Here is a 15,175-nt window from a genome sequence, read left to right on the forward strand (position 1 = left end):
CCCCCCCCCCCCCCCGGGCAAAAAAAAAATTATTGCAATTCAAGGAGGTCAAATAAACATTGAAACAAACACACATACAGCAACAAGATTCTAGGGGATTGACCCACCCACCAATCGATCAATTTGGATATGTGGACCATATGCTCATGGTAGGTACGCTCAATCTACCGTACGAATATGTGGTGCACTGATCATAACACTAGAGTATGTAAAACCAAAATGCTGCTTGAAGCGTATATAAGAAAGCATGGCTGATGTATAACAATTTTATGGGCAGAAGTTGTACATTCAATTCAACCTACATCTGAGGCAGATTGAAATAAGAGGAATCACTAATTGAAACCGAAAGAGTTAGAAGACATTGAATACTATTTCACACTTTATTGCAGATCCAAGATTGAAGTGGCTTGATCAAATTGTTAACCAATCTCTATCAGACCCAATTCACATTAGCCCTTGTGTAGTGCCTGCTTCATCTGATCTCAAACCTGAATTTTTAAAACCATCAAAAAAAGGATGGGATAAAATGACCACATGAATGAGGCAGAGTCTTAAACATAAAACAGCAGTACCACTGCTTTCATTTCTTGTGAAGCATAAACGTCCCAAAGTACTTGGTAAAGGGTGATTGTACTGTGGGTGGACCGGAGCAACCATAGCATTCAAATATTTACCCCTATAGCAATAGTTTTGATAAACTTGCCGTTGAATCTCAGCAGCTGTATTTTATTGCCATGTAAAGATTAATATTCAGAGTTTCATGCCCTCAAACTCCATTCCGATTCCGCCCACTTCTTTTTTCTTTTTTTTTTCAGATATTCAAGATCCAATGAGACCTTTGTGGCGCGCATATGAAATGATCAATACAAAAAGGGAAATACAAACCATTCCCGTAAGGATGACCACCTGTTAATGGGAGAGAGAAAAAGGGGGTCATCCAAGTGTACTGTCTAAAGCTTTGGCAAATAACAATTACATGACGCAAAATATTTATAGTTGAGTATGAAGCAAAATTTTACATACATACCCATTTAAACACGTATCCATGGCCATCATTCCATGTATATGGGATGTTCATGCCAAATATTCCAGCCACCAAAGAATAGATGGATAAACAAACAGTGCCAGAACTTAGGAAGAGTTCCAGCTGTGGACAAAACGTAGGCAAGACAGATTAGTAATTCATAAAAGATATTTCCCTACCATGCCAAGCTCATGTAACCTCAGATGGGAACAAGATTAAGAGGAACTGATGCAGATAATAGCCAGAGGAGAAAGAGATTGATCTATGGAGAGCTTCAATATATCACCTGAATCAACTGGTTTCGATGATTGTCAAGCTGCAGGAAAGGATAGACAGGTTTTCTTTAGCTCATGAAACACTCATAACCATCCAAAAGTACCATCATCTGCTAGTTTCAAAGGGTCAGGTCAAGTGATTACCTGAATATTAATGTAATCCTCTGTGTCATCGATATACTCACGCAGCTGTAAAAGGAGCAAAAATTGTCATGCATTAATTACAAATTTTAACCAGCTGCAATGCAAACAGGAAAGCCAATGGATCAGGGAAGAGAGAGAGAAAGAGAGGAGAGGGGGGGGGGGGGCAAACAACCTAACCTAATCAAGGGTTCGAGGGTTAATTTAATAAGATCCAAGTGAGTGGATTTGTGCCAGTAGAATATGTTCCAATTGTTCTAGTGTCATCCCCCAATATATCTATCATGCGTAGTTATGTGTGTGTTGTCTTTGTGACCTAGGTTAGAGAAATGATGTTAATATGGTTGACTATTGGGTACAATCGAATCAAAACATGACCAATTAGCAAACAGATTAAAAAAGATGAACACACGCCCACGCACAAAATTAATAAACCTGTCTAGGTAAGGTTAATTTCTGTTGTATGAATTCCTGGTTATATGCGGAATTGCCCCAAGGCTGCTTGCCATTTTCATAGCTTTCTATCTTCTAGGGATACAGAATGAAAGTATAAGAAATGACAGGATAACTGTTCTGAAGATCAAAATAATATCTCCTAAATTTCATTATTTATTTTTTTATTCATCAAAAATTATAAAATAGTATTAAAAATTTCTGAAAAGTAGATAATTATTAACCCACGTAAAGTTCATATCTATCTATCTATCCCATAAGTAATCATTATCAGAGTTAATTTCGTGTATTAATTGCGAACTATACATACATTCTATTTTTTGAAAAAAAAATACAAATTCCACCTGGCTTACTTTTAAAGATACCAAAAAATTTCCATTCTTGCTTGCCATGTATTGGACTCTTCACCATTCATTTTCAATCAGTTCACATATTTTCAGGAGAAAAAAAAAAATCAATCATTTTTTCAGAAATTTATATCAACATGAAAGTCCAATGACACAAGTGAAGGGTGAAATTCAAAAGCCAACTAAGCTACCGCGTGGCAAATACAGGTGCCAGTGATAGAAGTTATTCCTTCTTCAGCAGTGAAGGAAAACCTGTCACCTTCTTAATACATACAAATTATTCAGCCAAAAAAGGAGAAAGACCTCCAAGGGTACAAGGAGGCCATATCATAAAGAAACAGGATCAACACGAAGAGCTTTACAGTGAAAATACATTACATTTAGGAAAACATCGAGAGTCTACCTTACTCTACTCCCAAATTTTCTCTCTTGTTTTCCAGCCCAACATCAAACCGTTTGGATATATAGGATTTCCTAATTTTTTCAGCATTTTCACATTGCATTAGAAGGGTTTTCTAATATGTATCCTAGCAATGGATCTTATTTCTTATTTGTTTCTAGGAGCAACCAACAAAATTTATTTGACCAATTTATCAATTTCATAATTCTCAATCTCAAAACCCAATATTCTTGTTGGGACCGGTGCGCATGGGGGCTCTGTATTGGGCGTCGCACCGGTGGCCCAAAGTCTCTGCCCAGATCCCGGCTCGAACCGCTGTCGCGCTGGCTGGACATTAAGGAAATAAAGTTGCACCTTCTCCACAAGTCCGGGCTTTTGGATGACTGGCAAGCACTTGATCCTACAATTCTCTTGTTTTCTATACATTTCCTTGACAGTCCAACTCCAGCGCCAAGCTAAGCCAACAGAGAACATATATTCTTCAGAGCAGATGAACCTCAACTGCCTCATTGCAACCTAAGCCTTATGGTTCACTCAGTTTGGTCTGCTTAGAGAGTAAGTAAAAAGTAAATGGAAATAAACTCGAACTCATCTAAAGTCCATCCATACTCCAAAGTGTAACGAGTGTATGTATTCCCAGTACCAGTTTGGATGCAGATCGATAGATCATCAATGAAATTAAATCCCAAACTACTTGGAGTTGGCAACAGGAGTCCTGTTTCACCATGTAAGCTATTTATGACCATTCTTGCTACAAAGAACTCATTATTTTCCTACTGACTCGTGCAATTCATTTTCTGTTTCAACATCCTTCTAACATATCCGGTTTGCACCATATCATTCCTCACAGATGCATTTGTTAGTCTTCATTGCAGATGGCCAAACCATCTCAATCAAAATTCCCTGATCTCACCATCTACAGGTGGTGCCATAGTTTTTAAGGCGCTGGTAAGGCGACGCCTTATAGCACCGCCTTATAGCATAAGGTGCTATAAGGCGTCTTAAGCAACGACTTATGACAAAGGCGGTCGCCTTATGGGGTTTTTTTTTTAAAACACAGTTTTAAAATTGCTTGATGAAGATTCCAAATTAAATTTTCTCATTGGCAGGTGTATAAGTTTTGATGCACATGTGATGCATTGGATCAAAACCTTTACAACTTAAAAGACAAAACCCCAAATCGCATCTCTTTGTCTCCACTCCAAATCGCAAAACCCCAAAGCCAACGGCCTCACTCCCTCGTCCCTCCTTCTTCGATTCTTCTTTGGCAACTTCACCGGCGACTATTATTCTCCTCTGGCGAAGGTTTCTTCCACTCTCTCCAGGTATGTTATTGTTTATTTTTCTATTTTCTGATTTTTCTTATCTTCTTTGTGTGCTTTTTTTTTCTCTCTTCTTCTTTCTTCTCCCTTCTTTCATCTTCATCATGCACCATACGGTGAGACTTGAGAGTCATTACATGAGAGTCGAACGACTGTAACGACTCTCAAGTCTTTAATAGTTTTTTTTTTTTCCTACGGTGAGACTTCCGACTCTCAGGTAACGACTCTCAACTCTTTAACAGTTTTTTTTTTCTTCCTACGGTGAGTTTTATGAGTTACGACGCTGTGTTTTCTCCCTTCTTCTTCTTTATTTTTAATTTTGCTTTAGACTTTTAGAGATAATAATTGCCTTCAGAGTTCTGGCTTATTCTTTCCGATGCAATGAAGTTAGCTAACAGGCTTTTTGCAATTTTGCTTAAGTATTGTTTTCACTTTTCAAGAAGACAAGAAGTGGCTAATTGGTTATATTTAGACTAGAAATAGTTAATGATAGCGGCAAGCCTCTACTCCCTTTAACACACACACACACACACACACTTTGATCTGTTATCTGTAATTTTGTAATCTGTATACAATTCTCAGTTATGTTATTGTTTTTTTTTTTCTATGTTCAGTATGTTGAGTATTTTCTAATTTTTTCTTCCATTCTTCTCTAATCTGTCTTCTAATTTTTAAACTGAAAACTAGGAACTTGAATGGAGTTAGCTTCTGTATTCAACTGGATGAGTAGATTCTGATGTTATCATGTTAATGTCTCCATGTGTTTTTTTTTTCTTTTTCTTATTCCATCTTCTCAATTTCTCATTATATGTTAATATGTTATGATGATTGATGATTGATGAACTTAGTTTATTCACTTTATTGATTTGTTTTTTTTATGAATATCTTACATTGGTATGAAGTATGAACCTTTAATATTTATTTAGTATATGAGTAATAGGATTCAACTAGGATTTGAAACAAATAGATTAGTTTTATAAAAAAAATTACACAGGAACGCTTTAGTCAATAAGGCGACACTTTATGCCCACCTTATCCTTAAGGCGCTTCGAAAGACCCTCAAATGCCTCCGTCGCCTTATCACCTTAAAAACTATGGGTGGTGCTCCTAAATTCCATCAAATGCTTTGGTTTTCAGTTATGTTTCGCAGGCCTTGTGGCTACACAACCCTAGAGATGCTCCTCCACACTTTTAGACACAAACTCTTAACACTATGCACAACATCTTCTTCAATCTCCACTGACTGAACTAAAAGATTATGAGAACGGTTGTTCTACAGTATCTTTGAATCATCAATTTAACCAATCCTTCATTAATACATATCATTTTCCTAATATTTGAAATTCATATACATTTTCAAAACTGATTTATCATAAAACCTCTTAACTCTTAAACTTGAAATTTACCCCCCCCCCCCTTTCTCCTCCAATCTCATATAACAAAACCATTTTATCAGAAAACAGCACGCACCATGGAGCTTTAATCTGTATATGTCTGGTTCAAATTAGTTAAAGCAGAGAAACTGTGAAATACGAGCAAGAATTTGGGGCATAAAAAACTAATGACTTAGAATAAGTGAAAAGCAAGAAACCACAGCTTCCCCAACTTACACCAAGCTTCGCCACCTATATGATCTAGTCAACTCATCCATAACTTAATGCATCAAGGCCTAGGCTTCATCTTCCTGGTGTAAAACCAACCATGAGTAGGAAAAAAAAAAAAAAAAAGAAGTTCATATCCCATGTAGGTCTAACTTCTAACACTAGTTAAAGCCCCACCAAGCATGTTCTTAGTACGTCAATATATTTTCTTCCGGAAAGAAACCAAAACATCTGAAACGAATCAATGATTTCTTGAAATCAATACAAACCATGCAAGAATCTTTCGTCCTCCCTGAACAGTGCATTCTTTAATCAAGAATCTACCTGGAATAAACTAAACTGATTATGTAATATTAACCAATAAATTATTTCACTCCTTACCCTAGGGCAATCCAAGTTGCCAAATCTGAGACCCAATAGTTGCCAGAACTGGAAGTTCCAGCTCAAACTTCAGGCCTGGTCTCTGTTCTACCACCTGGAGTAATTACAGTTAGCTTTCTTAGATGATACAAGGGTTGTTTCATTGTGTTATCACCTGGATTTCATTGAGTTACTCATGCGGATCCGGGTTCAAAAACCAGAATTGGATCACTTATGGGCCCACAAAATAATAGATAATTCAAGTTGAAATTTAAATGGCAATTCTGTAAATAGATGGAAATCTAGAAAGGAATGGCAAACTTGTAAATAATTGGAAGTTCCTAATAAGAAGCGGCAGGTTTTAAATAAACAGAATATGTAGGGGCCTAGATAGCTAACTATGGGATGGACACAAAGGTGATTTGTATTTATTTGGTAAGGGTAAACTAGGAAGCAAGTTAAGAGTATGGGCCATAAGGGAATAGAAGGTATGAAAGGGGGTATAATTGGAAAACAGGAATTAGGATAAAGAATAAACTCATGATAGAAGTACTCTCTTCTTCCTTGGGACCAAAACAGGACAGACAAGTGGAATAGCTTCAGTTTGAGAAAGCTTCTTCTCTAGGCCTCGGTTTGGCCTGAAATTTCAAATGAAGGGTCGTAACAGCAATTCTACTATGAATCCAGCACCAGAAATCCTTGACAGCCCCAGACAGAAGTGTTTCCAAGCCTGCAACTAGGTCTGGCAGTGACAAAGCTCAGATCTGAATCTGGTTTTGACTTCTCACCAGAAGGACCAAGCTTTGGAGGTGATCTTCTAGGGTTTGTGTCACCTAGGAGGTATCAACATTTGGTCCAAATCTTAGACCTGATTGATGGGTTTTCAAGGTTCAGCAACACTTTTGCACACCTGAGATCACCGCCCAAAACAGAGCATGGACAGCAAGCAAAGAAGGAAAGAAGGGAAACAAGAGAAGAAGAGAAAAAGTTCAGAGAACGAGAGGGAGTTCCACACAACTCATGGCAGCCACTGCTCGATCACAAATATACATTCAATTCTCATCAATTCAAGTCCCATTGTTCGGTAGAATAACACTATTTAAAGACAAACACAAACCTACTTTCCTATTCTGAAATTGAATAAACTTGCATCTAAATCTAAGGATAGAAACAAAATCTCACTCAAATAAATAAATTAAAAAAAAAAAAAATCAACTCTAATTTAACTCCTATTATTTCTAACTCTAAAAGAAAATAAATAAAGGAACCAAATCAACCCCAATTAAATCAATCGTCCAATTGCATCAGTTACAAGTCGCAAATCTGGTCCCAAAGAATTGGCTTGATTGGATTTGTGGTGTTTGAGTTCTCATCGCAAGCCTCTACTATCACCTCTGGTATCTGTTGCTTGAAGGTAGAAGACGACCCCATCTCCCTCACCCCCTTTTCTCGGTAGTTCCCCTTTCTTTAGGAAGGTTTTAATTAACGTTCTATTTCTCCCACTTTCCAAAATACCCATCGCTCTCTTGTTATTTACATCTTGCCATTAAATTAGCTTGCCCTTTTCAAACAGCTCTACCATTATCCATGAACTGCAACTTTCCTTTCTTAGAGTGCCGTCATTAATTTACAGAATTTCCATCCACTTGATTGCTTGAGTTGTGCATTATTCGGGTGGGACCAGAAGCAATCTGAACCGGGTTTTCGAACCCTGGATAGCTCTTGAAAACAATGGTTGGGCCCTAAAACCCATGAATTCTAGTCAAAGACTTGGTAGGTGATCAGAACTCAATCATGACTTTTATATGAGCAGTTCATATAGTTGAGATTCATCCAATAGGAATATCAAAATAAACTCTCAAAGTTTTTTATTATAATAACATGAAAATTGGAAATTGGTTTTACCATTTTTAAGGCCCTTGATGTTTTTTGTATCACATTCATTATGAGGCGAGAAGACCACAGATTATCTAGCTAGGCTATAATCACTCAAATTAATTATGCAGATTTCCCTAATCCTTCAATGTAATTTTCTATTTTGCTCCATACTTTTTTAACAAACACATTCTTTCAGTAGAAAATATATTTTCTGTAAATCAACAGAATTTTTTTTTTTGGCGGACAGAATACAGAATCTTATTAATAGAAGTCAGAGGAGAGGATCCTCTGCCCAGAATTCAAATTTAAAAGAGCAAGAGGGGGAGAACCCCACCAAGACCTACAAAGACCATACATGGAAGCTCCTTTAGCTAAAACCTGTGCTTCTCTATTAGAAGATCTACATATATATATATATATATATATTTGGTTGTTAAACCACAACCTAGATATTATTTAGAAGATATCAACTATGAAAGTATGTGTTGGAAATTTTGAATCGATAAAGATATAAGCAACAAAACTAAGGATTACTTGATATGCCAATAATATGATAGGAGTAAAAGGAACCTCAGTTGCATCCATACAGGAGATTGTATCCAAAAGCCTTAGTCATGATGGAAGCAAAACAGTATAAGGCAGAAGTATCTGTATATAAGGAATTTTCTCTACTTAGACTATACGTATAGAAGTAATCAGTCAGCATCCATAAGTTCAACAGGGCATACCGTGGTCAATTTGTTCAATGTCCCATCAATTTGCATAAAGTATGCCTGCAAAATATAGAATGAGTCAGGTTAAGCTTTAGCTTTGATCAAGTAAGACCAGCCATAAGTGAGTAGATGACTGTGATAAACCTCAAGTAACATTTCAAGCTCCTCAACGTCATTCTCATCTCCACGAATGGTTGCAGCACTTGCCCTACTCGCTCTAGAGATCTTTGATCCTATAGTAGGTGACGCAGGGAACCAATTAGGCACACCAGATCCACTGACAGGGGAAGAAGCCCCGGCCAATTTCCTTGACAAGTATAGGTCGGCCATATCATCATCATCATCCAGAAGTTGCTCAAGCTCATCTCTTACCTGAAAGCAGCTACATTTGTTACAAACCAAAATCCTAAATATGCCCAAGGCCAGTCTGATTTTCGGTATTCCGGACTCCAACGTATAAGGAAACAGTGTTATTGGTTCTAATATGCTGCTGAAATACAATGAGAACATAATCCAGAAACCATGTAATGTGGTACTGAATTTGAGACTCAAAACAGTACCAATAGACAAGATCTTTAATCGAAGAAATAGTTCCGATTTAGGAAGAGTAAAGATAAAACAAAATCAGATGGTCAACAAGGGCTGAAACTCAAATAGTTCAGTCAACACAGGGTAGAATACTTGCTAAAAATCAGAGATCAATCCAAAGGCTGGATCAGAAAATATGGATCAATCTTAGTTGAACTACAAGAAAGGTAAAACTGTAATTTCACAAACCAGATTATGGGAAAAGACGAAAGTCATGACTAATCAATTATCAGGAAATAACATAAGAATCATCATTAACAGTTTAACAGAACTAATCAATCGATTCAATGCTCAGGTTGCAGATTCAAATTCAGGAACAAAGGACAGAATTGGAAAAAACTGGAATAAGTCCAGGTCAGTAGGTCTGATCTGGGACAAACCTTAATCGAGTTTCTCTTTTAGGTGAAGAACAAATGATCCAAATTTGGGCAGAATCCAATGGCTGGATTCTACAAATTGAAATTCATGCAAAAAAGTGTAACATATGAGTCTCAACCAGAACCAGAATTGCAGAAAATTAATTGGAACAGTAACTTACCATAATCGATGGAAGGGAAGAAGACGGAAGAATAATATAGAGATAGAGAAACAACTGGGCTTCACATCGCAAGGTGGTTGGATGGATCAAACATCAACCAGTCTTGATCAAACACAAGGAGTTCTTCACCAAGGGAGAAGAGAAGCAAAGACAAACCTTTTCATCAATCAAAATCCATGTACAATGTTGAACCCCCTTACAAACTTATATAGAAAACTCAAAAAATATTTGAACACTAAAAAAGAAAGGCCAAACCAATCCTTAACTGATAAGGTAACCCAAACTGACTAGGAAACTAAAATAATAAATTGACTCAACAGGACTGCACTAACAGAATCCTAAACCAGCCTATCAATTAAATAGAGAAATAAACATACTTAATTAACTAATCCCATATGCCTAACCTCTACCCATATTAGGCCCATTACAAAGAAAATACATGGAATCAAAGGCCCACCACATAAATAACTCAACCCAAGGCTTATTTCTAATAAAGTAAACCTATTTAGATGATTTAACTGCTTCACAATGGTGGACAATATCTGCATTTGAACTTGTCGTTATTTGCAGCATGTCATCCCAGTACAGTACAAAAACTTAATTCTCCATTCTTATGAAAACTCTAGATAGTCAATTATCACAAAACTTGTTCTTTTGTAGTTATTTTATTTTATTTTTTTGGAGGGAGGGTGGGGGGATGCATACAAGTGGTAATGTGTAAAATAATCACATTCACTCAGAAGTAAGATACACATGAAAGCATTTTTCAGGTCATAAGGTTTCCTTTTATGAGGGCCATATGCCTGATTTATGAATTATAATAAGCTTATCATGACAAGATTGAGACCAGTATGATTATTTTTCCCTTCCGTTCAACCTTAAAATTTGTTTAAATTATCACTTAAAAAAGTGTGTTAGTATATCCACAGTCTATAAAACTCTGTTCAGAATTGAGCTCAATAGGTATTAATCCAGAGGTCACCAGTGTCACCACTCCGCAATAAATTTTAAAACGATTTGCTTGTAACCACTTTCTAGTAGTCAAATTAGCATATCGATGATTTAAACATTCGATAGAAAAAGTCAAAATATAACAATATCACATGTCATATTTTGATTCACATGCCATGAAAAATATTTAACCACCATCTCTGTTATTAATGGAATTTTCTTATTGACACCCCCTCAGTTGTCAAATAATCTGTAACCTTATTTTTTGTGATCTAAGTATCATACAATTATTCTCCACTGAGGGTAAAATCTTGTCAGTTCACATGTGTACAAAACACATGCAAGACAAACAACAGCTCTTGAGAATGACATTACGGTTAGTACAATTTCAAATTATTTCGAAAAAAAATTTATCCCTAAATTAAAGAAATTTGGGAATAAGACAAATGGAAATCAAAAGAAGGTTACATGATCTAAGTACACCTATAGAGGTGCCATTTAGACAGTCCCTTTATTAATTCATAAAAGTAGCAAAAAGCACAAAAAAATACATAATGCTAAATACAAGTAAAATGTCTACAGTGCTTTGGATACCACAGAGCCTGAGAGAGAGAAGTCATACCTTTTGAACCCGAGCAGTTAACCTTGTCATTGCACTCTTCAGTTTACGTACCCGATCCAAGTTCCGGCTACTTATCTGCAAATTGTAAGAAAACTTTAATAAGCCAATAGCAAGGGAGGGGGGGGGGGAACTCAAGTCCAATACCAATAACTGTGAACATTAAAAGTAACAATGGGAGGCACACAACCAAACCAATTTGAAATGGATAACTTAAACTCCACTGCAACAAATTCTATCTTTGGAAAACAACAACAAATTATTCTTCCAAATAAACAACTTCAAATCATACACATATGCACACATGACAACATTTTTCAGAAAACATAAATCAACAATATTAATTCTTTAAATATAATGGTGCAGGAAATAATAGTAAAGTTGGGTATTAATATATGATGTTTATTGTAACAAGATAAAAGATGGGACAATAAGGGAGGGTGGAAAGGGCAAACCTAGAGGGAAGCACCTAGAAAAGAAAGTTGAAAGTGCAAAACACTAAAATGATCAAGGTATACTTCTAGATGAATTGTGTAAGTTCAACATAGCCTGCATTGACTAGAACAGAAATCATTGATACAGAAACTCAATGCTGGAATCCCCCAACCTCCCTGCCTACACCAAAAAAAGCCCCTTGAATCTAAAAATCGCTATGCCATACTATGGGCCATCATATGTGGACTCCAGCTTACAATCAAATTCAGCAAATTGAAATCAATTCCTAATGGCACAGTAAAACATATAGCCCACTTGGTCAAAATTCCATTTAGAATAAGGACTGAGAGATCAGTATCGGGACTGAATAGGACATCAGTCTGAGGATCAGCAGATTATTGGTGAAAGTTGTATGTCTTGACCAATCAATCCGAAGATCAACTTTAAAATTGTTAATTGGGAAAGTCATGCAAAACATCATCTTTGTTTTTCAAGTCCTCTATTTGGTTGTAACTATAGTCATCGTCTATTCATTTGCAATGCAATAGTTTATGCTTACACTAGTTAAATAGCATATCTGCGATAGTTAATGTTTATGCTTTAGGAGAAGTATGTGGCCAAAGCTTCATCCAGTGGGAGGAAGGGAGAGTCTGTTATATGCTCTACACGACACATTTTGTTTTATTAGCATAAATGATAGTCTATTTCCTTATAGCTTCTACCAAGGCAGAAGAAGCAACCACAAAACTGCTGTGATGATGAATGTTGCATAACTATTTATGTTATACATAAGATAAGTAAAGCAAAAATATAACCTAGAAATTTACTAGCAGAAAATTCAGAACAGATAAATTCTCCATAATTTTCTCCTTCAAGAACAGCAAGAGCCCAGGTAATATGATTGTTCTCAAATTTATCCCTCTAATTTTTGCTCCAGAATTCAGAAATAGATATGGCCCAAGATGCAAGTGTGACTTCCAGTAGCTATTAAACTCAAAAATGTACAATTGCATGCAAGCCCTAGAACACAGGAAAGACCCAAATAATATAACAGTCTTCATTTCTTGCCACTTCAGATATGGAAAAGATGCTAAGTATATGGACTTCCAGTGGCCATTCAACTCATGTCTGTAACAACTGCAACAACACAAGGAAGGAAACCTTTTGTTTGACATATAAACTGAACTTAACAGCAAAAGTGAGGTTGTAATCAGAACTATGCAGCCAACTAATTAAACTGTGGGCAAAACCAGAAATAGGCAATAGACCACCCTCCACCTTTAGCAAAGCTACCTCCATCAGCAATTAGCAAAACACAATGAGGAAAATCATGAAACAGAGTTTAAGGTGACAGGCAGAAGGACAAACCCAATAGCAGAAACTTAATTTCAATATTAAAATTCTGAACCATGATATTTGTGAAAAAAACATAATGCTTGCTTCAGTCACAAAGCAAAATCGAATGTCCAATACACTATCCACAGTCCAGTGTGAGCACCTACCTTTAGTGCATCCAAACATAGAAAGTATAAGCCGAAATGTACAAAAATCAACTATATATTCCATTCTCTATTACTAAACTAATAAAATAGGAATGAAAAAGTCATTTGTAACCTTTGAGGTCAGCTCATCTAAAGCTGGGTAAGCAGCGGTCTCCAGTTCTGTTGTACGTGCACCAAGAAAACTACAAATGGCTTCTAATGCTACTTCCAGTGCCCGAAATTCAAATGGGGACTCTGCATAGCATTACCCAACACCGTCACAGAAAAATATATATATATATATATATATATATATAATAACACAAATTAGAATTTTCTTTTCAAAGATAAAAACAAAAACAGAGACAAATTGGTTCAACAAATTCATAAGAGAAGGGGCACATGGTTGCAAGGAACTAATCCCTTCCAAAGAAGGGACAACAACTAGCAGGGCAATCAGCTGAATTGTTGGCTTTTTTGAATCACCAGAAAAGTTCCAAACATTTAAAGGGAAAATACGAAGAAACAAACACCATACAAGACGAGCTTTATTAATTATGATGTACCATCTTCTTCGCCGGCTTCATCATTTTGCCCACTCGGATGCTCTTTCCCATCTCCTTGCTCATGGTGAAAGAGATTTGATGGTGGCAGTCGCCTTCTAAGTTCTTCAACAATGGGAATAACATTATCATCAAGTGGATCCCGAAGCAATACCTATCCCAGAAGAAACGACAAACTGAAACTAGCGTTATTGCCTTCTTCTAAACTGTTAATCTTATTCCACTTTTGCACTTCTATATTTGGCTAAACAAGCAGGACAGCCGAAGCCATAATTTCCCATACTAGATGCTGAATAAGAGGGAGGGTCGGATAATGATAGATAAATGGAACAGCTAAACATCAGAATTTTTCCAACTACAGTTGCAAGAGAAGAAAAACTGAGAACACAACAACAAAAACCAATAAATAAAGGAAACAGGGGTGAACTAATTAAGTTTACCTCTTCTGCAGTGATTATTGCTTTGATATGCTGAGCAACAGAAGCAAATTTAAGAAAACAAAAACAAGGTCAGAAACATAGAAGACGCATAAAAGGCTCCAGATACTCAGCAAAAACAGGGTAAGGATAACAAAAATTCACCTCCAAATTGAGAACTATAGCCTTTTCTCGACCTAAAATGGTGGAAGGATACGACAACAGAGGGTCGAGGATCCTGAGATCTCTGGCATGAATCTGAACCCGATGCATAATAGCATACTTGTCGACATCCAATATAGTACCCTCTCCAGTGCAATCCAACAATATCCAACTTCTCGAGACGGCTGTTTTCTTCTTCAGAGCAGCCTGAGGATCCACAGGAACGATGTATCCGTCTCGAGCCATAAGTAACCATCCCAATCACGTCCAAGAGAACATACAATTTTCAAGAAGTAGTAAACCCTAACGAATTACGAACTTTCTATATCAAACGGATATAAATCTTTACGTAGTCAATTGAGAATCCGATACCGTGAAACACTGACATGAAAAAAATTATTTATATCAAATAAAAATTGCATAAATCAGAAAAGATGTCACTGGAAAAGATGAATTCGAATGTTTGTTGAGATATGAAACGCAGAAATCGCCATTAATGGGATCTCCGAAGCTCTGAGATTGCTGGTTGGCTACATGGTTAGAAGGAAGAAGAGCCTGGACTTGGGTGACGGTGTTGGGGAGAGTCGAGAGACTATGGTTGTAAAATTTGGAATGTTAATTACTTGATTATACTAAAAGAGGAAAAACCTTTAATTATGTACTAAAAGCCGAACCCCGTTGCCTACCCGAGAAAAAAGGACGTCAAGGAACCGAGCCGAACGGAGCCGAGCGGAGCCGAGCGGAGCCGAGCCATGGAACTAGCTCACAAGTCACTCAATGAGCCGGATCTGAATATGCATCTGTTAATTGGAAACCGTCCTACCATGAGTCCACTTAATTCTATTAGAGTCCACGAGTCCACTTAATTCTAATAGGGTCCACGAGTTCATCCTATGGGGGGGGGGGGG

At 36.8% G+C, this 15,175-nt stretch overlaps 1 protein-coding gene across 4 annotated transcripts; it reads right to left on the reverse strand.

The window, feature by feature from the left end:
* Positions 1–209: 209 nt before the first annotated feature.
* Positions 210–14,886, reverse strand: LOC122091709 (magnesium transporter MRS2-I-like). 4 transcript variants are annotated; one of them, XR_006144008.1, is made up of 12 exons: positions 14,271–14,885; positions 14,130–14,159; positions 13,693–13,843; positions 13,260–13,381; positions 11,214–11,288; positions 8,659–8,886; positions 8,530–8,574; positions 1,444–1,488; positions 1,311–1,340; positions 1,028–1,147; positions 704–906; positions 210–488 (listed from the first exon to the last, which is right to left on the reverse strand). XR_006144008.1 is itself a non-coding variant. In XM_042661793.1 (12 exons), the coding sequence occupies exons 1-12, from the start codon at positions 14,511–14,513 to the stop codon at positions 483–485; spliced, it is 1,116 nt and encodes a 371-aa protein (XP_042517727.1). In that variant the 5' UTR covers positions 14,514–14,886; the 3' UTR covers positions 210–482. The 4 variants fall into 4 exon arrangements, 2 of the variants coding, with proteins under 2 accessions (XP_042517727.1, XP_042517726.1); XR_006144007.1 differs by having other exon boundaries at positions 675–906; XM_042661793.1 differs by having other exon boundaries at positions 886–906; positions 14,271–14,886.
* Positions 14,887–15,175: the final 289 nt, after the last annotated feature.

Source organism: Macadamia integrifolia, chromosome 10 (genome assembly GCF_013358625.1).
Source record: "Macadamia integrifolia cultivar HAES 741 chromosome 10, SCU_Mint_v3, whole genome shotgun sequence".
In the NCBI taxonomy this organism is placed as follows: domain Eukaryota; kingdom Viridiplantae; phylum Streptophyta; class Magnoliopsida; order Proteales; family Proteaceae; genus Macadamia; species Macadamia integrifolia.

Bases quoted from the DNA above. Each gene is read 5' to 3' on its own strand.
- LOC122091709 (XM_042661792.1), bottom strand. From the start codon at position 14,513: ATGGCTCGAGACGGATACATCGTTCCTGTGGATCCTCAGGCTGCTCTG. The intron at 13,382-13,692 runs GTACATCATAAT...AATGCTATGCAG, and splicing joins TGAAGCCGGCGAAGAAGATG to AGTCCCCATTTGAATTTCGG. The intron at 1,341-1,443 runs GTAATCACTTGA...CCTTTCCTGCAG, and splicing joins AGGATTACATTAATATTCAG to CTTGACAATCATCGAAACCA.